Source organism: Camelus bactrianus, chromosome 25 (assembly GCF_048773025.1).
Source record: "Camelus bactrianus isolate YW-2024 breed Bactrian camel chromosome 25, ASM4877302v1, whole genome shotgun sequence".
In the NCBI taxonomy this organism is placed as follows: domain Eukaryota; kingdom Metazoa; phylum Chordata; class Mammalia; order Artiodactyla; family Camelidae; genus Camelus; species Camelus bactrianus.
The window spans coordinates 25,347,871-25,374,661 of record NC_133563.1 but is presented as its reverse complement, the minus strand read 5'-3'; the positions used below and the strand labels follow the sequence as shown (position 1 = coordinate 25,374,661).

The 26,791-nt window shown below is 36.4% G+C and overlaps 1 protein-coding gene across 4 annotated transcripts; it reads left to right on the top strand.

The window, feature by feature from the left end:
• Positions 1–1,047: 1,047 nt before the first annotated feature.
• ZHX1 (zinc fingers and homeoboxes 1) lies at positions 1,048–23,324 on the top strand. 4 transcript variants are annotated; one of them, XM_074353017.1, is made up of 4 exons: positions 1,048–1,281; positions 7,829–7,942; positions 16,060–18,906; positions 21,425–23,324. In XM_074353017.1, exon 3 carries the CDS (start codon positions 16,285–16,287, stop codon positions 18,901–18,903), a length of 2,619 nt encoding a protein of 872 aa, XP_074209118.1. In that variant the 5' UTR covers positions 1,048–1,281; positions 7,829–7,942; positions 16,060–16,284; the 3' UTR covers positions 18,904–18,906; positions 21,425–23,324. The 4 variants fall into 4 exon arrangements, with proteins under 4 accessions (XP_074209118.1, XP_074209117.1, XP_074209120.1 ...); XM_074353016.1 differs by having other exon boundaries at positions 1,273–1,410; XM_074353018.1 differs by lacking the exon at positions 1,048–1,281 and adding an exon at positions 1,366–1,513.
• The last annotated feature ends 3,467 nt before the right edge of the window (positions 23,325–26,791 follow it).

The window sequence follows — 26,791 nt, the reverse complement described above, 5'->3', positions numbered from 1 at the left end:
ATTATCAATAAATGTAATTCCAGGAGAGTAAACTGGTGTTACTTTTTTTTGTATATTCAGGGTGTTGAGTATGGCAGGATTGAGTACCTACGTTTACAAGATCATAAAGCTTTGCTTGCTTCTGCTTCCACAAGTTCTAGGTTTCTAAGACGAAACATACCCCCCAAAAAGAAGCTGGTGTACACTTTCAACCAGGCTTTCACTTTAAGCAACTGCACAGAGTATCCGACTGAGGGTGGGGAATGAACATCAAGGCACCGGAGAGGTCCCACACGTCCTGGCCCGCGAATTTGTGCAGAGCAGCTTACAGGATGAGCCGTTTCTCTTCGCTTTGATTTGTATTTTTCTCCATTTTAAAAATGGGGCGGGGGAAAGGGAGGAAGGGAAGGAGAGAGGTGGGGAGGGGCGGTGACACCGTCCGGTTTTCCCCAAAGTCTAGGTCCTTAGCTGGCCGCCGCTGCGAAGCCGGTTCACTTTGAAGCAGTCTGGATTTGACCAACACAGCTCGAAAAGAAAGGTCTCCAGAAGAGTGACTCGTGAAGGGGAAAAGGGCTTTTTCAGGGAGCAGAGAGTGGCTCCGTCTCGCATGGCGGTTCTGAACTTTTGGTGTCAGCGGGTGGAGGGACAGCAGTTGACAGGAGGTGGTATTTCGGGCTAGAATCGAGAAGGGTCTCAGGAAGGCGGGGCTTCTATTGACAGTGGGCGGGGATACCGACGAAAGGGGCGGGGCTTGGATAGTACTCCCACCAAATGGGGCTTATGATGACAAGGGGCGTTTCTCACGATCCGGCGGGGCCTTTAGGAAAACGGAGCGCCCAGAGGGCGTGACCACAGCTGACAGAAGGCGGGACTACTTTCTGGATTGACACGAGTGAAGACCAGGCTTCTGCCGATAGCAGGCGGAGCTATCGTCGGCAAGGGGCGGGGCCACTCCAAGACCTGGGGAAGGCGGGGCTTCTATTGACAGTGGGCGGGGCTTAGGGAGATGGGGCGGGGCTTCTGTTGACAGAGGGGCGGGGCGGCTCCCTATCTCGAGTCTTGCGCCAATCCGGCGGGTAGAAGCCCGGGTCGAACCCCAGAGGAGCAGCAGGGTCCGGGAGTGCAGAGCCGGGCGCGGAACGGGGTGGGGGCGCGCGGAGGGCGCGCGGACGGGAGGGCCCCGCCTCGGCCGGCTCTTCCCCTCCCCCCCCGCCCCCAGTCGGCCGCCGGGGCGCGCGCCTCGCCTCGCACCCCCACCCCTGACTCTCCACGCTCCGTCGGGTCCGCGGAGCTGCAGAAGCGGTGAGCCGGTTCGCCGAGCGGTTCCGGGTGTAGGGTTCACAGGTCAGAGTTGACTCCCTGAAAAGTGCAGCCGGTTTGAAATGCAAGATGGCGGCGGCGGGGCGCTGAGAGGCGCGGCGGCCCCTGCAGGTAGCGGCGCGAGCGGGCTCCGTGACGAGCGGCCCGGGGCGTTCGGAGCTGCGGGTGGGAACCGGCAGCGCAGAGCCCGCGGCCGGCGCAGCCGGCCGGGAAGGCGAGTAGCGCGCGGGCCGCATGGAAGAGGGCGGGAGGCCCCGGGGCAGAGACCACGGGGAGCTGAGCTCGCTGGCCGCGGCTGGTGGTCGGGCGGACCGGCGCGGGGCGTCCGAAGGGGAGGGACCGGGCCTGCCTGAGCTTGGATCGCCGCCAGGGGACAGCCCCTGTGCCTCCTTTACGCTCTAGGTGTCTCTGCGACCGTGGAAGGAAACGGGAGGTGGGCTCTGTCAGGGGAAATCTCAGCACCCCCTGCCTACGAGAGGACTGAGCAACTTGGGGTTGTTGAGGGGAGCGAGAACCGGGTCTCTTTGGAAGGAGGTGGCGGACGCTACAGGGATGGAGCACCCCAGCACTGTCGAGGGTCCTAGGAGAGGTCGGGAGCCGTGCCCTGCGGGGGCGTGTGGCCTCGTGGGGACTCCGTCTCCCTGAGAGTCAGGAGAGGTTCTCTTGCCGGAGCTGAGGGCCCTGGCATTGGGGTTGGGACCCCGGGAAACCCTTCGGGGAAAGGCTGGGCACTCCTTTCCGGGCAAGACTCAAGAGTTGAGTCCTTAAGAACTGTATTATGCTTTGGGGAAGCCCTGGGACTTAGGTAGAAGTTGATCAGAGAGAACGGAAATGTGATCCATCCCTTTCAGGAGGGAGACAGGGAGGTTGACCAGGGACTGCTCCAAACCTTAGGGCCTAAAGGGAACAATCTCCTGATCTTCTCGTGGAATGAAGGGTTAGGAAGGAGCTGTGAGAGGAAGGGGGTCTCATGGCAAGAAAGAGAGCTCTGAAGGATGCCCTTTCCCTGTGTATTTCCACCAAAGTTCTAGGTAAAAGGACTTGAAATTCTTTGTTTCAGTATGGTCCCTCTCCCCCACCCCCCAGTAACAGAGAAGGAAAAAGCCAAACTCTGGAGAAGAAAAAGGTTCCGTTTGCTAGCCTTAGGTTAGTGAAGGCTTCAATGAGAGACTCGGGGTAGGAAAATTAGGAAGTGGGAAAGCAGATGGACAGAGGAGGATGAGATTGGGCAGAGTGGGAATTCCACTGTACTTTTCTGTCCTCTCACCCCAGCTCTGAAGAAAGACATGAGAAGAGGATAATCTTTGCGGGGGCGGGATGTCAGGAAAGCTAACTGACGGAGAATTTGTAATGTGATTAGGTTGGGATTCCATGTAACTTGAAAGGAAGAAGCAACTCATTTGGAGAGAGTAAAAGGCTAGCAGAAAAGGGAAAATCACCGGATTGGGAAATAGAGTGGTTCACAGGGAGGAGAAACAACTTTACCCCAGGAATAGCGAATATCTGCTGAGTTGGAGTGTATGTGTGTACATAACCTACATGAGTGCACCTTAAGATTTGTTGGTATTGGTCGTTGTTTCTCAGTCTTTGTCTGAAAGCTTTAACTTGTGTTATATGGTGCTGCAGGAATTATCCTTCTGAAAAATTATCCTGAAAAAGTCCTTTGTTTTTATGCCAATAGTGAGGATGAACGGGATTTGGTTCTAACAGGGATATTGGCCCTAGTCTATCCATAGATTTTTTTTTTTAAATTTCTTAAGTAGCAATTCTGACTCTTGATTTTAAGCAAAAGAAATATGAGTGCTGCCAAAAACAATAATGCTGTAACAGGATGTAAAATAGAAAAGGGCTTTTATGAATATTTTCTCCCCTGAATTTTTCCCTCTTTGCTCTAAGCATTTTGGGGCTAAGCAGACTAATTTTGTGCAAAATAAGATGTAAAACCTCAGGTCCTTTCAATATAGAAATGATAGCATTTCATTTATCAATGACTGTTTTTGTAGAATCTCTTCAGATGCTTTATTTAGTGATCAGGATTAAAATGAGAAAAAAAGAATTAAAATAACACTTGGGTACCTGATGACAGCTATGATTCATACAGATTTCTTGAACCATTCTATTCTTTTTTTAAAAGCACTTTAATGTCTTCAATAGAAATGCTTTAAAAAAACACATTTCAAGTATAAACTAGTTTACAGCTGCACGTTTGGAACATTATTATTCATATGTGCTGTTCTTTGGTTCCCCGAAGTGCACGTAGGTCTAGTTTTATATTCAGTTCTGAACAGATTAGGCTGAGTGAACCAGAATGGCATTGATGCCAGATGGTTTGAAAATACACTAAGGCTGAAAACATAAATGTGCCTGTGCCAGTGAACGCTCATTAGTAGATGTCTTTATAGTGAACTGATTATTTCACTAGATTGGAGGACAGTTTATGAATGATGTAGCAATTACTTCACCTTTAATGATACTTGTATTATAAGAGTTCTTTTCTTCAATAAATGTGAATAAAGTTTTACAATTATTTTATTAATGAACTTGATAGCATAGATGAGGTGGCTTATTTTTGAGATTTTCTCCCTTTTCTTATATTTCACATTGAGACTGAAAGGTGATGTTATGTACTATACATTCCCTTTCTTGTAATGTTAAATGGGCAGAAAAATGTGGTATTTGGGACTTAATTTGCTTTAAATTGTGGCTTTCTATTTACATGGAAGTATTCTTAAAATTATTAAAATGATTACAAGTGTAGTTGAGGAAATAATATTTTATGTACATTGCCACATTGTGGATTTGGGCTCAAAAGACTCTATTTATTTGAATATTAACAGTGTTGAAAGTTCAGTGCCTAAGCTGGTTTTTAATTTAATATCACATTCAATCAATTCAGGGAGGTGTCCAGAAACATCTGTTGCACTTTTTGTGGTAATAGCCAGTATAGCACATTCACTTTTACATCTGAATTTTTTCTAACTTAAAATTCTTTTAAACACCCTGTGTAATTTCAAAAGTAATTTAAATTACATTTCTTTGAAGGGAAAAAAACTATGATACTAGCCTTTGAATAATAGCCAATGTTTTCATAATATTATTGTATCCTTATTGCTTTGATGTATTTGTAGTCATGAGTAACCAGATTTGCATGACTGAAGCTGCTGATTTAGATTACATTTGAGTTTATATTTTGGAGATCTGTATTTTATATAGTTAATTTTTTAAGTAAATGTTTATGTAAATTTTTATGTGATTGCCAGGTTTGGGACTTAAAGAATACTTAATCTTTGCAGTTTATATGATCAATATCCCATAATGTATTTACAAGGTATAAAGATGGTCTTACATACTTTTAGTCTAAACAGATATGATATACTTTGAAAAAGAAGTATATATGACAGTTTAAAAATTACATTTAGGTCGGGGAGTAGCTCAGTGGTAGAGCGCATGCCTAGCGTGCACAGGGTCCTGGGTTCAATCACCAGTATCTCCATTAAAAAAAAAAAAAGACTAAATAAATCTTAAATTATTTTAAAAAAAGAATTACATTTATTCAAGGGAGTCAAATTGAACAAATCATTTTTATGCAGGATTTTTTTTCAGTTTTTAAGATTTAGGTTTTTAAAAAATATTATCAAGCTTATTTTAAAAATTAAAACGTTAAAGTGGTAGATATATCATATACATATTTATCACTTAAAATAAAATGACAACTTTGTCATTAAATTTTAGTGATTTCCTATTTCCCTTAAGATTTCTGGCTCTCTTTTTCCTCTTCCTAAAGGCCTTTTGCTTTTTTTGGTTGTTGTGAGGAATGAATGGAGATAGGAAAATTCTGTTATTTCTAAGCACTTCACTCATAATTATGTTCTTTTTCTTTACTAAGTTTATCCCCTTTTACCTTCCAGTTTCGTAAAAAAGAAGTTTGTTAAAATTTGACTGGGCTTAGACTGTACTTGGGAGTTGGGGAATGGTGAAAAGAGAACAATTTCTCTTCTTTACTATAGTAAGATTATTTATATCAGAAGTTTGTTAGTTCTATGAAACACCTATTGAAATGTGTCATATGTTAACGATTCATCTTGAAGCTAAGGTCAGAGAAAGTATGTGTATGGTTGGGGTGGGTGGCATAAATTATGACTGATTAATGTCTACCTGTTAAAGCCAGCTTGTTCTGGCATTGCTTAAGATGCTCAAAGGTATGAAATGGAAAATAAAATTTATTGTTTTACAGACTTTTAAAATATTTTATAATGCTTCAACACTTAGCAAATTTTATGTGTGTCTGTGCTGAGAACTCTTAGGACTTAGTCTCTTAACAAATTTCATATATAACAGAGATCAGTGTTAATTATATTTATCATGTTGTACATTACATCCCCAGACCTTATTTATCTTAAAACTGCAAGTTTGTACCTTTTAATTACCTTCATCCAATTCCTCCTCCCCCTGGCTGTCTACCCTGCCTCAGTAACCACAATCTGATCTCTTTTTCTGAGTTTATTTGTTTGTTTTTTGAAGTATAACTGACCCACAACACCAAGCTAGTTCTCAACATTTAGCAAATTTTAAAGACTATGTTTGTTGTATAACTTCAAGTCAATACCTTAAATAAGGGTCAGAAAAATCTAATTGTGGACTTACCATGTGCCAGGCAATATTCTAAGTATGTTACATGTGTTATTTCTTTCAATACTCACAGCAACCCTACTAAGTAGGTACTTTCATTAGCCCCATTTTATGGATGAGGGGGTCCTGGCACAGACAGGCTAAGTGGCTTGTCCAAGATCTCACAGCTAGTGAGTAACAGAGCTGGGATTTGAATCCATGCACTCTGGTTCCAAAGCCCAAATTCTTCAGCTTTATTTACAATCCATCCTCTACTGCCAAAATAACTCATCTATTTTATTATGTAATGTATATGGTTCAGATGACTTCTTTAATTTTTGAAGTTCACTCTAGTCCTATATTTTAGATAGATACTTTGAATTACAAGTGTTCTAAGTAATCCCAGTGTCAGGAGCTAAAATACCATCAGGCACGTATGCTTCCCGTCCAGAAATACTAGAGCTCATCTGTTGCTCCTCTAGTTGCCTTGTGCCTTTGTACGTCCTGGCAGCTCTTCTCAAGAGTCTCTCGTTCCGTAAAACATCTTGCAATTACTGTGTGATTTAAAAATGGATTCAAGTAGGTTACCAATTTCCTATAGTATTAATAATTCATTTTGGAAAAAACCTCCTCACTCTGGCAGCTGTTTCCTATCTTCTCTTCCAGTCCACATCCTGTAGATGGATGGCTAAGGAGTGTCTGAACAAGGAGCTACCAGGAAATGAAGTTGTAGCATCCCAGGCTTCAGAGAGAACAGGGTGCTCCACTGGGCCCACTAGGAAAATGCTCTTTTGTTTTTCATGAAAATAGTGCAATAAAGCTTTCAGCCTAAGATTTAATTACCCTCGAAGTATTTTACTAGAAGACTGGTGTATTTACATTATTTCTTGATTTTAGAGGGTTCTACACAAACTTGTATGTAATAATAGCAGGAATCAAAGGATAAGGTATTGAGGGAAATCATCTTTCTTTATTCATTCACTGTGGTTTACAGAGTTTCAGTGCTTAAAGAATAATAACAAAAATGCTTCAACCCTTCCAAAGCATTGCTGTTATTTAATAAGAGAAATAATTATAGTTTTTATTAAAATTTCCTGATTGATTTAACTACTATGAGTAATATTCCACATTTTTAGACACAAATCTGAGTCTCAAGAGAATGATTTTCAATTTTGCTTGATTGTACAATCTAATGCTTAACAATGCACTGATTGGAAAACCATTTGATAGTAGCTTTCTTGCATAAATGAAATAAACATCAATCATTCCATTAGATATACCATATGTTTAGGGGTAGAGTATAACTATTTAAGTAGTATTGGCTTGTCCCCAGCATTAATGATTTACTCTATTCCAATTAATACATAGTAAATTAGGATACAAATATCAGTAGGTTTATACATAAGCAAATAAACATACATCTCCTGGAGGGGAGGGTAATAGCTCAGCGGTAGAGTACATGCTGAGCATGCTTGAGGTCCTGGGTTCAATTCCCAGTACCTCTATTGACAAAAAAATAAAAATTAATAGACAAATAAATGAACATACACTTCCTCCCAACTCTTAGTTTAATAAGTTGTCTTTCATAGCTTTTGTATACTAATTTTTTTACAATTCCCAATGTCTTCATCTCAGCTTTCATATTATAGCCTGCATATGTTTACATTTTGGAAATTTTTATTTAAAATAGTATAATAGTGACTTGGTTATTTTATAAAATATATATATATTAAGTGTAGTTTTCAATTTTGCATTTCTTACTAATATTGAGTTTGGCGTTTAGATGATTCTTTTAAAATTTCTATGAGGAAATTAATTTTTTAATTACATTTACTTTTAAAAAGCCAAGGTATAAACGTAAAATTTCCTAATAAGACTGAGTTATATCCAGAGTGATAAAGCGATATTACTTTTTTTGTAGGAGATGGCAGATAGGTATATTGGACCTCTTGGTAATGATGGCCTGAGCTAAACACCTAATTTGAAGGGACACCCTTCCGTGTCAAAGAACAGAATGCTGAGGAAGCTGTGGCAAGTATGTGTTTCTCTTTTTTAAGAAATGTACTTTCAAACTTAAAAAACATAGGAGTATTGGCTGCTTTAATTTCAAAGGAAACAGCATCACACTTCATAAGAAATCTACGTGGTATATTTAGAATTGATTTTTCAGTAACATTTGCTGAAATCCACTGTATATCAGGCACTGTACCAGGTGCTGTAGCAACTGTGGTAGACAAGGCAAATGAAGGTCATGAGGGTAGAGAACTTTTGTGTGCGGAAACTGATCTAGAAATTTTACTGTACTTTCACTTATATCCAGAAATAAGCTTCAAGACTTACAAGAACAACTCCTGAAAATATATTTTCAATATATGGTCCTCTAATAATAATTACAGTTATAAAATATAAGATATTAATAATTAAATATTTTGATTTAAGTTAAGCATACCAATATTTAAATATTTGAATATGTTTGTGCATAATGACTTTTATATTTTATTTACCTGATGTAATTGGCTTTTATAAGAAGCATTAGATTACTTACTATACTGTTTGAAATATTTATCTTTTAGTCCAATCGTTATTGTAGATGATTCTAGAAAGTACTAGGAAAGATTCCATTACCATTATATGGTGGTTCACTATCATTTTTTTAAAAACTGATAATATTCTTACAAGTTGACATTATCAATACTAAATACTGTTATCCTTCAAAGTATTTTTAAAAATTGAATGATTATATCCTGTGTGAAATAGATAACAGTTACTTTATTTATTTTTTTATTGAAGTATTGTCGGTTTATAATGTTGTGTTAATTTCTTTTTCATTATAGGCTATTAGAAGGCATTGAATATAGTTCCCTGGGCTATACAATAGGAACTTTATTTTATAAATAGGGAAGATAATGGACAGATGAATGATCTTCAATCTTTCAATGATAATCTCACTTGGAATCAAGACTAGCATTCTTGTGCTAGACTGTGAAAGACTTAACACACTTCCTTGAGAAAATTAGAGGAAAAATGTTTCCAGCAGAAAATTACTTTTGGGTCATATTCACAACCTTTAATAATAAGGATAGGCGATTTCATTAGCAGGCTAGCTTACAGTTTACGTGTCACTCTCAACGTGTTATGTATCTACCTACGTGCCAGCAGAAGGTAGGACGCCAGGATGTTGGTGTCCTAGACACCTTTCAAAAAGGCATTTCACTCCTCAAATCTGGGGTCAAAGCTTGTCAGGAGAAATCTGTCCAGCTTAGATTTCTTCTTTAAGTCTTTATCAGTGTTAAGGTCAGCTTTCTCAGGTAGAAAAAAACAGGTAGAGAGGACTGAGTTTCTAAACCATTAGGCCTTAATTAGCATTAGCAAAGGGATCTTCTGAAATTAGATTATCTTTGGTCACAGTTTCTTAGATGCTTTTACTTTGATCATATTCACTTCTGTCTGTATTCATCTTGATACCTGAATTTTGATTATCTTGAGAACATTTTGGCACTTTTCTTGAGATTTCTCTCTTAGGTAATGATTCTAGGTTATAGTAATTTTTAAAAATGTTTGTTGTGGATACAAATTTGCATTGTAAAATTCCTCATTTAATTTTTTTAAAGAACTTGACTGTTGTTTCTAAATATTTTTATATTTTAGCTTTGAAAAATGCCTCAAGTGTGTAAAGACCAAAAAAAAATTTTTGTAATTAAAAAAAGTATCCTCTTGGACACCTTTAAAAAATAAACCATGGTAGATAACCTTTGTTTTCATTTGACCCCATTATTCTTTATTCCTACTGTTATTTCAGGCATTCTGTGATTTTTGGTGGATTCGTAACTTTCAGTTTGAATACAAACATGTAAAAATAAGTATTTTCAGCTGGCTAAACAGAACTCTGACCCAGAGGGAGAAGTGAAACTAAGGAGAATACAGAGTCCTAAGAGTTCTCAGTATATGTATGAATACAGATTTCAAAAGTTTCTCAGTTTGTATATTTTAGCTGGCTAAGAACAGTTTTGTTTAGTTGGTACTAGGTCAAAACTAACACGATACTTAAAAATTACATTATCTTCTCAATGTTCTTACCGACGCAGAATTGGTGTTAAAAAACAAAGTTCGTTTTTAGTCACATAAAATCTTACCAAAATAACATGCTTTTGTGGCTAACTAGACCAATAAACTGTTAATCATTTAATTTGAAGTAGAAGACAGCCAAAAAAATAGAGGCTTGGGAATTCAGTGTAGCTGTGGCCCTGCTTAATTATAAAATATTTTACACTTTTTTTTTTTACTACTAAGCATAGGATTTGAAACAATCCACTTTCTATAGTGTATTACATTGAGAACCTGTTTTTAAATCTCTTTAAAAATATAGAACACCATTAAAATATAGTTTTCTGTTATAGAGAAAAAAATGATTCTAAGTTCAAATTTGCACTTGCTATCTTTACAAGAACTGTGCCCTTTTCTCCTGAATTCCACTGCAGGACTAGTTCTTTGAATTTATCACTCTTGTTTCATTTTTGTGTAGTCTACAAACTCAGATATACACTATTCATATGTAGGACTGATTTGTTACAACAAAACTATAGATGTTGGTAAATATTTGTTGAATATTCTTTGCATATTTTAATAAATAGAATGTTTTATGTTTAGCATGTTTTGATATTCTATTGACTAAGGTAATTTTATCAGTATTTTACCATTGAAAGTGCTATAAAGTGAGCACAGTTGTTCTTTATAGCTCCTCTATAAATGAGTGTTTAATGAAGTAAAATGTATGTTATAACACACAATACAAATACATTTTAAAGCATTTTTCCCCAGCAAATAATTTTGTGGCCTTAATAGGCACTGTGTTGAGCCCTGAGTTTATAGTGGAGAGCTAAACAGACATTCTTTCTGACCATGTAAGAAGAACTATTAAAACTGCCCCCAATTTTTATACTGTGATGAAATAAATTTTGCTTTCATTAAATACTTTTCTGCAGAGAAACCCTAATGTAATTATTTTGACAAGTTAAGAATCATGAATTGATTAAGGAGCATTCTACCCTCAGGAGGAGAGCCAATGTGCGGATAGAACCGTGGAAACTGGTTTGGCCTAGATCTACACCCTGGAGATTATGGGTGCTCTTGAGGGCTCTTAGAACCGGTCTAACTTCTCAAACTGTGGGGCAGCTCCAAAAACTGTCTGGAATACACCTGAATACTACATATACTCAGGGACTCCTGCTCCCCCTGAAAAAACTTTTATGTAGCACATGGGTATTTTTGCCTTAAAAATATAAACTATTTCCAGCTTGAGACAAATGGCCATAGAAGAGTTTAGTCTACATGCAGCTTTAAGGCCTTGAAACTATTATTTGTTGCATTTTATAATAAAGCAATGTTATAACAATATTAAAGAAAACTTATAAATACCATACATAAAAATTTCACTCCCCCCAATTTCACACATGAAAATTTTATTTTTTTATATTCTCATCTAGTTTTGTCCACATGCATACATATTTCCCCATAGTTATTTTGTAATCAATATGCAAATTTTGTTCTGATTTTAAAAAATTTAACAGCAAATGAATAGTTTTCCTTATTTCATAATTACTTTTTGAGTATCATTTTTAATAGCAGTGTAACAATTGACTTGATCAGTTATTTATTTTATCATATTTCTCTCTTTTCAAACCTAATACAGTGCTGGATGCATTTGGAGCATAACTTTTTCTTTTCTTGGCAGACTTCACTTTTATTGTGTTTTAACTGCAAAGCCACCTAGCTACTCAGTTGTGCAACTGAACTCTAACCCTCTTTTACAGGTAAATAGTGCAAGGTTCCCCAAATTGATTTTGAGCTGTTTTGAGCTGACCTTCAAAAAGAGGATGAGATGCCTGTCAGTTTAGAGCGATTCCTGTACGGCAGTTTTCCTGCCCCAGCGCATTGCACTGCAATGATAAAAAGAGATGAATGGAAACCACAGCCTAGAAATTCTTACTCTGTATTTTTTATCCCTTCTGCTTTTTCATTCAACTTGTATGCTTTGTTATCTGATTAAGTTGTTTGAAAGATAGAAAAAGAATAATAGTAAATAAATGACATTTCTTCATTCCCAAAAGAATTTTTCAGGAGCCGGAAGATAGCATTAATTAGGCACCTACTGTGTATCAGAGTGTGTGAAGCATTTTCATTTGATCAGCCTCTGAGGTAGATACCACTCTTCCTGCTTTCTCCAAGGCAGCCTTCTCTGCTTCTTTTCTCAAAGCCTCCTGTAGTGTGCTTATATAATTCCCTATACTTCCTCTTTCATTGCACTGATCATAGTTATTCTAAGTAATTGTTTACAGCCTGTTTTCCTTGCTAGCACCTGGCAGACCAAAGACAGTCTGTCTTGGTCACTGCTGTAATCCTACTGCCCAACACAGTGCCTGGCACATGGTTGACATTCGGCAAATAGTTGTTCAATGAATTTGTTGAACTGAAGAATCTTGGTTTTATAGGTGAGAAAACTGAGGTTGACATTGAGTAACTTTTTCAGTCACCTAATTACTAAGTGCAGAGGAGACTCCAAAAGCTGTGGCTCTACCCTGTACCATGATGCTTCTGTGAATTTACTCCTCTGGGCCTGGGTTTCTTCTTCCATAAAAATTGGGGCAATTGTACTGAGGTCCCTGCTACCCCCCCCCATAAATTATGACTTTATAATAAGGACCATGAGGATGTCTTTCTTTGTGCTTTGATTTACTTTTTGATTATATACGTAATTGTCGAATTGAATCATTGGACCAAATCTTGAGGCTCTTTTAGGAGTTCTCAGTCTCCCTCTGGAAATATGTCAAATAATATACTGACTCTGATTTTGTTAGCAAACATGTGAGCAAAAAGTTTTAGGAGTAAAAAGGAAAGAATATTTCTCAGGTCTATGTAGTTGGGTATAGAAGTAACCCAAGGTTGAGGCAGTCTGTGATACCCAAGATAATCAGATTTTTAGTCTTTTGAATTATTTTCTTTTTAAAAGCCTCTCTTTTAAATAGCTTATTTAAAGTTAATTATAATTTTTAAATTATAAATTTAATTTAAATTTTTTAATTTAAATAAATGTAATTTATAATTTTAAAATCTCAATTCCTTTCAAAGACCAGTGCTTCAAAGACCAGTGCTTTTCAAAGGAAAAAAGCACAATCATGTGTATACATCATTAGACTGTAATATGAATATTTTGTAATTTTCATGACTCTAGCAAAAAATATTTAAGCTTTTAAAATTTGGTTTGTATCTGTTTCAGTCAGTCTGACCATTTCTGGTCATTTCATATCTGACCACTCTGAGCTAGTGAGCTATAAGAAAGAGAAATAAGAGTAATAATTTGGTAGCATATTCCTATTTTTATACTAGATAAGAGAAAAAGTGAGAAGTTTAACCCAAGAGCTAGAGAACCAGAGTAATAAAGGGATCCTATCTCCTCAAATTTCTCTTCTGTACCTTTTATTAGTCCTGCCTACTCTGCCCGTGGTGCCCCAGGCCTGCCTTCTATAGTGAAACAACCTGAAAGGACACACTAAATTCACTCTAGCTTTCAAATTACATGGCTCAGCAGTGGCAGGCTGAGGATTTTTGATGAAAATGATATATTGTCTTGAAAGTATTTACGTTTTTAAGGCAAAAGCTTCAGATAACATCTCGGAACCCATCAGAGGTGGGAGTAGTGGTTGTGGGATCTGTGGGGTGGGGTCTGGAAGTAGTTTAGCTTCTGTACTCCTCCATCCAGATAGCTGTGTTCTTTAATCAGTTTTGTGCCAGGGCTTCTCATAGAATATTGTTTGAAGAAAGGGCTCTCCTGCTTACGATTAAAAGTTTCAGAAAACCACCATTTTAAGGAAACATAGTTTCAAGGAAAACCCCTCTATCTTTGACTTTTAGCTATTAATATACCCCAACTAAATATAATCTAAGATTCTATGACAATAACGGTCGCAAAATAGCTTATTCTCCTACCTTTCAACAATTCTTTTCACTGTCAAAAATGTGGAGGCTGCTCATTTGTTACCCTTCCACTTACTTAAAGCTATTTGAGGAATTCCCTGTTTCTAATGACAAAAAAAATGACGAAAAATAATGATGTTCACTATTTTGTTAATTGTAGTATTGTCGGTTTTCAATTTTGTGTTAATTTCTGGTGTGTAAGCATAGTGGTTCAGTTATACATATATATATATATATTCCTTTTTATATTCTTTTTCATTATAGGCTATTATGTGTGTTCCCTATTGAACTGAATAGGAGACATGACATTATCTTGGTATATAAAACTTAGTTAAGAAATCATTTTAAATTTCAGTGATTTCTTTATATTCCCTTAGAAATCAAAGGATTTTTATTGAAAGAAAAGAATGACACTTTTGAGAGTAGGGATTTGGACTGTTGATACTACTATTACTACTAAGCTGATGCTCTTTAGTTTATAATATGGGAAATTAGAGAACAAGGGACATTTAGTCCAACTATCCATCTGCTGCTTGGATCCATTAAATGGATATGTAGTATATATTTGAATAATCCCAGTGAGGAGGATCTTAACCACCTTCAAAGGCAGGACATTTTCTCTTCGGGCAGCTCAGCTCTATTTCCTAAAAATGTTCCTCCCTTTACTGAGTCATGGAGATCTGGTTTTGCTTTATAATCTTTGAAATAAACTTTTCAGTTCAGCTAAGACAAGGATTATGCTAGCAAATGAAAAGAGTTTCAATTTGTAGTAGAGAGTAAGTGATACCACTTGTTTTATTCATTTTCATTTGATTTAGAATTCAGAAGCACATCAACTTTAACTGATTCAGCATCAAAATTTTACTTTGGGTCAAATTATTAAAATGTATTTGTATGAAATAATTCACTTTTTCTTGATGATTCAAGGTCATTCTTGTGAATTTCAGCTACTATTCTCTATGGTGATGCCCTTTGGGCATTTTGAGTTTTATAGGACTGATTTCCTATTCATTCTAGTTTAGGTTAATAAACATTTAGTGGGTCCCTACTGCCAGGTTACTTGTATGCAAAAGGGGATACAGAAATGAATGAGAAATCAGCCAAGATAGCTCAGCTGGGAGAGCTTAGATAGATTGAAGATATAAAGGAACTTGGCTTCATCCATAGTTTCAAGAGCTTTGTTGTATCTCAGTAAAGCTATTACTTTAAAAAAGAAGAATAAAAAGAATGAGATTGGGGGTTGAGGGATAGAAATGTAACATTCCTCTGCTACAATACAGTAAGTGCTAGACTAGAAAATAAACTAGGGAGGAGGTCCGGCCAAGCTTAAGGGAGGAGGTGATCTATAGGACAGATCTATAGAGAGACCATCACACCCAGTGCACAAACAAGTGTCCTGGCACAAGGAAGGGCTTACACTGAGCCTCCCTGGAACAGCAATCATTTCTGTTCTGTGCCTAAAACATAAGGAAACAGGAGTCAGGAGAGAGATGGTAGGAAATTAACGTCACGGGCCAGATTGTGAAGGGAACACATGGCTTAAGGAGTTTGAACTTTATTCTCTCAGCACTGGGGACCCATCATAAGCTTTAAGTCAGGAGACTCATATGATTAGATATGTTGTACAAATTTTGGTAGCGTTGTGGAAAATGCTTAAGAATAATGTTTCTGAAACTTGGATCATTCATATTCCACCTTTGCTGCTTTTGCCATACTTGGGCATGCTTTTGGGATGATAAGACAGACCAAGAGGAAGAAGAGGGTTTAACTGATGGATTAAACTTCTTATATATTTAATGGTCATAGTCTTGAGTATCTGTGACTGCTTTTTATAGTTTTAAAGTTCCTCCCCTGTTAACAGGTGAGCAATTCACATTGATCATAGTGTACTTGCCAGGGCAGACTCTTTCTGTCCCTTCCCTTTCAGTATATAGCTGGCTGGCTGAAAAATCCAAATAAACAAGCCTGAGGGCTGACCCATGAGTACAGTACATGATTCAGTGAGTTGGCTTGGAGACATCTGTTTTGATCCTTAGAGGACTTTTTTCCTGGTTCTGGTCTTACTGTAGATCTTTATAACTGAACTCTCCAACAAGTTCACATAAGTGAAATATAACTGTAATTCATTGAAAAGATCATAATCACTCATTTAAAAATATTTTTTAATTTATCTTAATGTAGGTGATTGGAGTTGTGCTTCAAAAATTTCAGCAGTTCAACAGTATTTTATTTGCCAACCATAAGCTCTTTACTTGATTGCACCATGAAAAAGCTGCTAATGAGACTTGTTGAGCACAAAAATGGACTTGAAGAACCAAAAGCCATTGTTTTCAAATGAAGAATACTGAACAGTTTTAAGCCTCGATGCTTTTTAATCACCACTGAGATTTTCCCCGTAACACCAGAATGGCAAGCAGGCGAAAATCCACAACACCCTGCATGGTCCTTGCCAGTGAACAGGATCCAGACCTCGAGTTGATATCGGATTTGGATGAAGGTCCTCCTGTACTTACACCTGTAGAAAACACCAGAGCAGAGAGCATCTCAAGTGATGAAGAAGTTCTTGAATCCGTGGATTCTGACAATCAGCAAAATAAAAAAGTTGAAGGTGGCTATGAATGTAAATATTGTACTTTCCAAACTCCAGATCTAAATATGTTTACTTTTCATGTGGATTCAGAACATCCCAATGTAGTGCTAAATTCATCCTATGTTTGTGTTGAATGCAATTTTCTCACCAAAAGGTATGATGCACTTTCTGAGCATAATCTGAAATATCACCCAGGAGAGGAGAATTTTAAGTTGACTATGGTGAAACGTAATAACCAGACAATCTTTGAGCAAACAATAAATGATCTGACTTTTGATGGCAGTTTTGTTAAAGAGGAGAATTCAGAGCAAGCCGAATCTACAGAAGTTTCTTCTTCAGGAATACCTATCAGTAAAACTCCTATCATGAAAATGATGAAAAATAAAGTGGAGAACAAACGAATTACAGTTCATCATAACTCAGTTGAGGGCATTCCGGAAGAGAAAGAGAATGAAATCAAACCAGACCGTGAAGAAACTGTGGAAAATCCAAGCTCTTCAGCTTCTGAATCGAATACAAGTACTTCCATTGTAAACGGAATACATGCAAATACTGCCAGCACGGTGGTGACCCCAGCAGCCGTTCTTCCTGGGTTAGCACAGGTGATAACCGCTGTATCAGCTCAGCAGAATTCCAGTTTGATTTCCAAAGTCTTAATCCCTGTTAATAGCATTCCTACCTACAATGCTGCATTGGATAACAACCCCCTTTTGCTTAACACCTACAACAAATTCCCCTATCCAACAATGTCAGAAATTACTGTTCTTTCTGCTCAAGCAAAATATACAGAGGAACAGATCAAGATATGGTTTTCAGCCCAACGTCTAAAACATGGTGTTAGCTGGACTCCCGAGGAAGTAGAGGAGGCACGAAGAAAACAATTCAATGGAACAGTCCACACTGTACCTCAGACCATAACTGTTATTCCTACACACATTTCCACAGGGAGTAATGGTTTACCATCCATTTTACAGACATGCCAAATAGTTGGTCAGCCAGGTCTGGTCCTTACACAAGTAGCTGGAACAAATACCTTGCCAGTAACAGCACCTATAGCCTTGACAGTGGCAGGGGTTCCAAATCAAACAACTGTACAGAAAAGTCAGGTACCCGCTGCTCAGCCTGTTGCAGAAACCAAGCCAGCAACAGCAGCAGTTCCATCTCAGCTTGTCAAACACGAAACCACATTGGCAAACCCTGATTCATTCGGCATTCGGGCAAAAAAGACTAAAGAGCAACTGGCAGAATTAAAAGTTAGCTACCTGAAAAATCAGTTTCCCCATGATTCCGAAATTATCAGACTTATGAAAATCACAGGCCTGACAAAAGGAGAGATTAAAAAGTGGTTTAGTGACACAAGGTACAACCAGAGAAATTCAAAGAGTAATCAGTGCTTACATCTCAACAATGATTCGTCCGCCACTATCATTATAGACTCAAGTGATGAAACCACGGAATCCCCAACTGTTGTCACTTCACAGCATAAACAATCCTGGAATCCTTTTCCTGACTTCACTCCCCAAAAGTTTAAAGAGAAGACTGCAGAGCAGCTTCGTGCCCTTCAGGCAAGTTTTCTCAACAGCTCTGTACTTACAGATGAAGAATTAAATAGGCTAAGAGCGCAAACCAAACTTACCAGAAGGGAAATTGATGCTTGGTTTACAGAGAAAAAGAAATCAAAAGCTTTAAAGGAAGAGAAAGTGGAAATAGAGGAAAGTAATGCAGGTAATTCCAAAGAAGAAGCCGGAGAAACTTCTCCCGGAGATGAGTCTAGTGCACCCAAGTCAGGGAGTACCGGCAAGATATGTAAAAAAACACCTGAGCAGCTGCACATGCTTAAAAGTGCGTTTGTCCGAACACAGTGGCCGTCACCAGAAGAGTACGACAAGTTGGCCGAAGAAAGTGGGCTTGCTAGAACAGACATAGTTAGCTGGTTTGGGGACACCCGTTACGCTTGGAAAAATGGAAACTTAAAATGGTACTACTACTATCAAAGCGCCAATTCGAGTAGTATGAATGGTCTGTCTTCCCTTAGGAAAAGGGGGAGAGGGAGACCCAAAGGAAGGGGACGAGGAAGACCCCGTGGGCGGCCCAGAGGAAGCAAGAGAATGAACAACTGGGACAGGGGGCCGTCACTCATCAAATTCAAAACTGGAACTGCAATACTTAAGGATTATTACCTGAAGCACAAATTTCTTAATGAGCAAGACCTTGATGAACTTGTTAACAAATCACATATGGGCTACGAGCAGGTCAGAGAATGGTTTGCCGAACGACAGAGAAGATCAGAGTTAGGTATAGAATTATTTGAGGAAAATGAGGAGGAAGATGAAGTTATTGATGATCAAGAAGAGGATGAAGAAGAAACAGATGACAGTGACACTTGGGAACCCCCACGACATGTGAAGCGGAAGCTTTCTAAATCAGATGACTGAAATGTAAGTTTTTAACCTGAGTATATGTTCACCAACCCTGTACATTCACAGCAGTCACCTTGTATCTGTCATCTTCACTTTTGACAGTTTTTTTCCTAATAAATAGTTTCTCTTATACCTAATAAGAAGAGGACTAGGTGCCATGAGTGTAGCCAAGAGAAATATGATTATCATGTGTAGTCTGATTTTTACGATTATTATATTTACTGTGTAGAGTTTAATGGGACCTTAATTTATTTTTTATGTGAAATGCTTTTTACTTTGTTTTAAGGGAAAGTTACCCATTCTCTAAGAAAAAAGACTGGTGGGCGGGTTGGGGATTTTCAAATACTAAAGATAACTAAGATGTATTTCTTGCAACCCTCCTTCACTAAAGCTTCATCTTTTTGCCTATTTAAGGAAAGAATTATTCAAAAACAAAAACTAAAAAGAAGGGAGAAAGACTTAACACCAGAGTGAGAGTTGCTCAGTTTTAGGATACTAGGTGAAAATGGGTATCTTTTTTTATTCATTATATTCCCCCCATACTATTAGATTTTTAACTAGAGTTTAAAATGCTTTATGTATTAAAATTATTCAGCATTGTAAAATAAAAGCCAAAGGTCTGTTTTTAAGTTATATGTAAATTCTTGTTTGCTTAGGTGGCATCTGTTTTTGAAAACTGTGATATAAATTATTTTCTGTTTTAGAGATCAATGGTAAATAACAGATTTGATATTAAATTAACTCAGTTTCCTAAAATATCTTCTCATTATTTGATATAAAACAAACCTGCCACCAGCAGAAACACAGTATTAAGTTAAAAATATCTCTCTGTAGGCATAAAAGTACAAGCAAATATGCTTTAAATTTGAAAGGTTTGGCTTGTTCCTTAAATCTTAATTCTTTTATAAATTAGATTAATTAAAATTTTACTGTAGTTGTAAATCAGATACCAATTTGGAGTTAGAACTTTAATTCTTAATACTTTAGGAATTCAATAGCATAGTTCTCTTCTTTTCTACTCTCTGTTTTGGTGTGTTCCCAGATAAGACTACACTTTTTAAAAACCAGTGCAGTTGTCATGAAATGTTTATATCTGTCAGCAGTCCAACAGCGTCTTATTGTCAGAAATCACCACAGTGTTCTCGAACAACAGGGGAGGAAAAGAGGCCTAGGCCTTCATCATATGAGCATATTTACTTATTTCCATAGTTTTTTGCACCCCTACCCAGTCCTCTACTTTTATGCTCTCTTATTCTGCTCAGAATTTCCTTAATTTCCCCCTACACCTTTCTCCCTCATTTTATTTCTTTTGTTTTAACAAATTATTGATAGAGAGCTTAATATGTTCCAGGCATTATTCTTATTGCTTAGCAGTCTTTTTCCAGATTTTTTTTTTCATTAACAGTTTTTTTCAGCCAGAAAAACAGGTGAAACTAAAAATGCACCTATTTTAGACTGAATCTCACTCCAGGTTACAGAGCATAATGTATCCTTGGGAGTCACAAGAAGTTAAACAGTCTTGTACAACTTCATCCTGAAACGCAGCCCTCCATTTCATTATGTCAGAAATCTTCAGAATAGGCTTTCTTCTGACCCACATGCAGAAAATATTTTTAACAGGCGCTTTTTTTTTTTTTTTGCTAAACACAAGAATGTGCGCTCAGCCAAGATTAAATCAACAAATTTGTTGCTGCAGTGAATTGCTATTGTTGTAGTAACCTCTGCAGTGATTTTGGAGGGAGCTGCAACCTTATTCTAAAAATAATGTGAACTTTTCTGCACAGGTTAGTTTGACCTTACTTTAAGTTTGTGTGGATAATTCTTAAGCTATATATTAATATGCTAATGGACATTATGGTCAGAAAATTTACACAAAGCCATGCTTTTCAAAAAATTGTATCATATATGTTACATATTTTTGTGGTACATATACAGGCATGCCCTGCTTTTAAAATATGCAGAAGTCTAAAATTATAAAACCTATTAATTGGCAAATTATCTTTGGCTTAACAAAATAATTTTTCATCTGATAAAAAGGATTCACCATTAATTTCCTCAAAATAGTTACGTCTTCATTTAAACATAGTTTAATTTACAAAAAAAAAGTAACCAAAACCTTTCCAAAATAGTTATTGCAAAAAGTCATATACATATATATATCTTTTGCATAAAGCTAGCCCTGTATATAAATAGGAAGAAATACAGGAGTCTTTAGATTTCATAATCTGTTTACTACAAATACTGACAATGAAAATATATACTTCCTACTAATAATTTTTTAAATAAATTTTTACATGTAGATGAAAAATGTCTATAAGCAAATCTGGTATATACAGAACATATACGTTGGAGTTGCACACGAAATCTAGTGCATTCTATAAAACATATGTGGCAGGTGACCTCAGGATTAATAGGCAAATACAGAGGATATATTTTCATGGCTAACTTATATCAGTTTTGTTTCTAAAAGTGATAAATGTTAAAATATGGTTATCTTTAAAATTTTAGTTTTTTATTATGTTTTTTCTTTTTATAGCTGCCTAAAATATTGGAGGAGAGTCAATTCTTCAGCTCCAGATGTCTGATTTACTGTGAATGGGCCCAGTCTTTGATGACACTGAAAGCGTTTTGGGGCATACACAGTCTCAAAAAGTAGGACCCAGTACCCAAAAGAAATGGAACTCAATGTTGTGCCAAAGTTAAACTACTGCAGATGGCAGAAGTCCTGCAATGTACATAGAACACTAATTAAAAAACAACCTGTAAAAATTCAAATTTTAATACAGTACATTTTTATTCTGATATAATGGAGACATTCTGATTCTTAGACTTTCTGAGGGGGTTTAATGACCACTAGAGCTTGTCTTCATATTTTGTTCAGCTTAATACTGTATATCTCGTAAGATGGGCCTTATTGCCTGGATTCTTTGATATGTGATTAAGCTTATAGCTTTGAGTGACCAAACATTTTACAGAGTAAAAATTGTTAGAAACAGGAAAAAGAAAAATCTGATTTATTTCTATGTCTCATTTGTCAGGCCCTGCACTAAGATTAAAAGTTGTGCATGGGTTTATATAATTTCAGTGTAAATGAAAAAACAGCCCATTGACTCATGTTGGAACAGGAAGATTTTGTGGTATCGTTGGTGCTTAATGATTGGATCTTTCATTGAGCACATTCATGGATACCACTATTACGACTTGTAATACTGTTACTTTTTTTCACTAGAAACTGAATTAGCATTTTATTAAACTGAACATAATCAGTACTGAAGAAGGAAAAGAAAATGGCATAAGAATTTGGATAGGGTGAAACTCTGAAATAAATATTGCACCAAAAATGTGAAAAAGAATGACGTAGTAAATATATACTTTGTCTTTTCTTACAGTCATATGGAAATCAGAAATGTTTGTACAGGTGTCAGATAAGAATTTTCAAGAATTATCTTTCAGTGAAATTCTACTTTGTGTAACAATTTCAATGAATAGAGAAAAAAATTCTGAACTGATCATAATGAGTTGAAACTTAGCTTTTCACTTATGAATCGTGGGGATGTTAACTGTTAACTCTTGCCATATCAGGAAACTGAAAGTTCCTACTAACTCATACACTTTGTAAAGACCGGTGCTGTTCATTCATGTTGAGAAGGACCCTTTCTTTTGTGACTATAGGACCATTTTCAAAATTTCATAGAAGAAATGTTCAGTTTCATTAGCTTTGGATTTTAAAATTTTTTCTGAATGACCAGATATAGTGGGCTTGGCCAGTTTATTTTATCTAATTTAATGAATAATAAATATTAAGCTCTTGTTTTTTTACCTATATGTTTGTTGGCTAATGAAGATGTTATGATAAAGCCTTGACTATGCATGCTGCTTTCATTTTTATAAACTTTTTATTTTTTAACTATAGCTTTATTAGTAATTCCAAAATGCTGCAATTTAGCTGATTTCTTCACTCAGACAGCTGGCTTTGTGGGTGGCTTTTTCATACTACTGTTAACTTTTTTTAAGAGAAGCAATGTAAAGACTGTAACAATTTAATGCACTAAACTGTTCTTTCTTTTACACGTTTAAAAACTTCTTAAAGCACTCTGTATTATAATGATTAAATTGCTCCCTTTTTTAAAACCATCGCTAATGTGGTCTGACTTTTGTTTGACAACAATTTTAGTGTTTTCAAAAATTGAAATGTCAAGTATTGGAAGTGAAGCCTTTGAATGTATTTATATTATGTTTCTCTTACAATATGTTAACTTTGTATAGCTGTAAATAACTATTAGTAATTTTCCCCCTATCTCTTTTATAGACTTGGCACTTACTTCTACTCTGATGTTTGCTGGCTTTTAAATATATTTATTTGATAGAGCAAAGAACCCTCCTCTCCTGGTTGACTGTGTCCTTGAATACAAAATAAAAGTTAGCAGTGATTAGTAGTTTTCAGTGAATTTTTTTTTCCATTTTACTAACTGAGTTTTTTGAAAAATTGTGGTAAAATGTAATAACATAATTTGCCATTATATCTGTTTTTAAGTGTACAGTTCAATGGCATTAATTATATTCAGAATGTTGAGCAACCATTACCACTATTTCCAAAACTTTTCATCATCCCAAACAGAACTCTGTAAACCATTAAGCAATAATTCTCCATTGTCCCCCTCCCCCATCCCCTGTAACTTTTAATCTACTTTCTGTTTCTATGAATTTGCCTATTACTGCTATTTCAAATAAGCAGAATCATATAATCCTTGTCCTTTTGTGTCTGGTTTATTTCATGTAGCATAATGTTTTCAAAGTTCATTCATGTTACAGCATGTATCAGAATTTCATTAATTCATTCAGAATGTATAATTCATGCCTGAATAATATTCCTGTGTGTGTGTGTGTATGTATAACACATTTTGTTTATCTATTCATTTGTTGATGGATGGACGGTTGGGTTGTTTCTAGCTTTTGGCTAGAAAAATACTACAGTGAACATCAACATACAACTCACAGTGTGAGTCCCTGTTTCCAGTTCTTTGTTTGGGATATATATCTAGGAGTAGAATTGCTGAGTCTTATGGTAATTCTATGTTTTACTTTTTGAGGAACCATCAAACTGTTTTCCATAGTTGTCTGTAATCATTTTACATTCCTCCAGCAAGGTACAAGGGTTCTAATTTCCCTGCATCCTCACCAACATCTTTTATTTTCAGTTTTTTTAAATTATTGTTATCACCATCCTAGTAGGTGTGAAGTGATACCTCACTGTAATTTTAATTTGCAATTTTAATGACTAATGATGTTGAGCATCTTTTATGTGATTATTGACCATTTGTATATCTTCTTTGGAGAAATGTCTATTTGAGTCCTTTGCTAAGTTTTTAATTGAGTTGCTGTTTTGTTGATGAGTTTTAGTTCTTCATATACTCTGGATGTTACACTCTTATTAGATAGATGATTTGTAAATACAGTCAATTTTCAGTCACAGATCTGTAGGTGCAAGTTTGACTACTCATTAAAATTTATTTGTAAGCCCAATCGATATTCATGGTACTTTTGTGCTCATTCATGCACATGCGCATAGTGGCAAAAAAATTTTGAGTTGCCCAAAGTGCACATTCCCAGCTGAGGTCAAAAAAGGTGATGCTTTGCCTCTTGCTTCTGCTCTCAGACTGTAAAGGAGCATCCTTTTTGTAGTCTGTTTAGTGCCACTTTAAAAATTTTGTTGTGTCTTTTGCTGCTGATTTACCCCCAAGTGTACTCTCAAAATGTTGTCTAGCATTCCTAAATGCAAGAAGGCTGTGGGGTGCCCAATGGAGAAAATGTGTGTTAGATGAGCTTCATTCAGGCATGAGGTATAGTGCTATTGGCTGTGAGTTCAATGTTAATGAGTAAACAGTATATATTAAATAAGGTGTCTTTTAGCAGAAAAACACATAAAACAAGGTTAAGTATTGATTGATTAATGAAACCGTTAGGACCAGAAGCGCCCAGGATCTTAATCCTAGGAGCATTTGTTCAGTATTCACTCAGTATTCATGGTGACTTTGAGTATTCATGGTGACTTTATAGCACCTAACTACTATGAGTAATGAGAACTGATTTTATCTCCTTTTGTGGGTTGTCTTTTCACTTTCTTGATAATACACACAAAAAATTTGATGCACAAAAAATTTTAATTTTGATCAAGTCCAGTTTATCTATTTTTCCTTTTGTTGCTCATGCTTTTGATGCCATAGCTAACGATCATAGCTAAATCCAAGGTCATGAAGATTAATCACTACATCTTCTACAAGTTTATGGTTGTAGTTCTTATATTTAGATTGTTAATCCATTTTGAGTAAATTTTTGTATATGTTGTAAGGTAGGGGTCCAACTTCATTCTTTTACATGTGGCAATCCAGTTACCCCAGCACCATCTGTTGAAGCAATTATCCTTCCCCCATTGAGTGGACCTGGCACCTTTGTCAAAAACCAGTTGGCCATATATGTGAAAGTTTATTTCTGGGCTCTCAATTCTATTCCATTGGTCTACATGTCTATCCTTATGCCAGTACCACACAGTTTTAACTATTACAGGCTTGTAGTATGTTTTCAAATCAGGAGTACAAGTCCTTCAACTTTCTTGTTTTTCAAGATTACTTTGTCTGTTTGGAATCCCTAGCAATTCCATAAGAATTTTTTTTCCATATGAATATAAGAATTGCCTTTTTCATTTATTCAAAAAAAGTTATTGGGAGTTTGAATTATGAATTACGGAAGGAATTATATTCAATCTTTCTTTATTGCTTTAGATAGTATTGACATCATAACAATATTAAGTATTCCTATACATGAACACAAAATGTCTTTGTATTTATTTAGGTCTTATTTAATTTCTTTTAGCAATGTTTTGTATTTTTCAGTAGACAAGTGTTTCACCTCCTTGGTTTCATTTATTCATAGGTTTCAGATGCTTTATTATTATTATTGGGATTGCTTTCTTAATTTCCTTTTCAGATTGTTCACTGCTGGTGTATAGAAACACAACAAATTTTTGTTGATCTTGTAACCTGCAACTCTGCTGCATTTATTTATTAGCTCTAGTAGCTTTCTTGTGGATTCTTTAGGATTCTCTCTATATAGGATCATGTCATCCATAAGTAGATGTAGTTTTACTCCTTTCCAGTTTGGATGCCTATTATTCTTTTTCTTGTCTGACTGCTCTGGCTAGAACTTCTAGCACTGTGTTCAATAGCAATGGTGAAAGAGGGCATCCTTGTCTTGTTCTTGATCATAAGAGAAAGCTTCCAGTCTCACCATCAAATATGATGTTATCTGTGGATTTTTACTAAATGCCTTTTATCATGTTGAGGAAGTTCTATCCTAGTTTATAAGAAATATTATCATGAAAGGGTTTTGGCATTTGTCAAATATCTTTTCTGCATCAGTTGAGATGATAATGTTCCCTTCATTCTATTAACAAGATGTATATTGATTAATTTTGAACCACTTATGTTGAACCACTCTTATATTCCTAGAATAAATCCCACGTGGTTAGGTGTGTCATAATTTAATATGCTGTTGTATTCAGTTTGCTATTATTTTGTTGAGGATTTTTGCACCTATATTCATAAAGGATATTGGTCTATATGTATCTCTCATGGTATCTTTATGTCATATGGTAAAGGTATGTTTAATTTTGTAAGAGACTATTAAACTATTTTCCAAAGTGGCTGTACCATTTTTTATTCCCACAAGCAACAAATGAGAGTTCCTGTTGCTCCACAGTCTAACTAGCATTTGGTATTGTCTATATTCTTGATTTGGGCCATTCTAATAGATGTGTAGTTTGTTTTAATGTACATTTCCTTGATGACATATGGTGTTGAGCATTTTTTCATTGCTTATTTGCCATCTGTACATCTTCTTTAGTGGA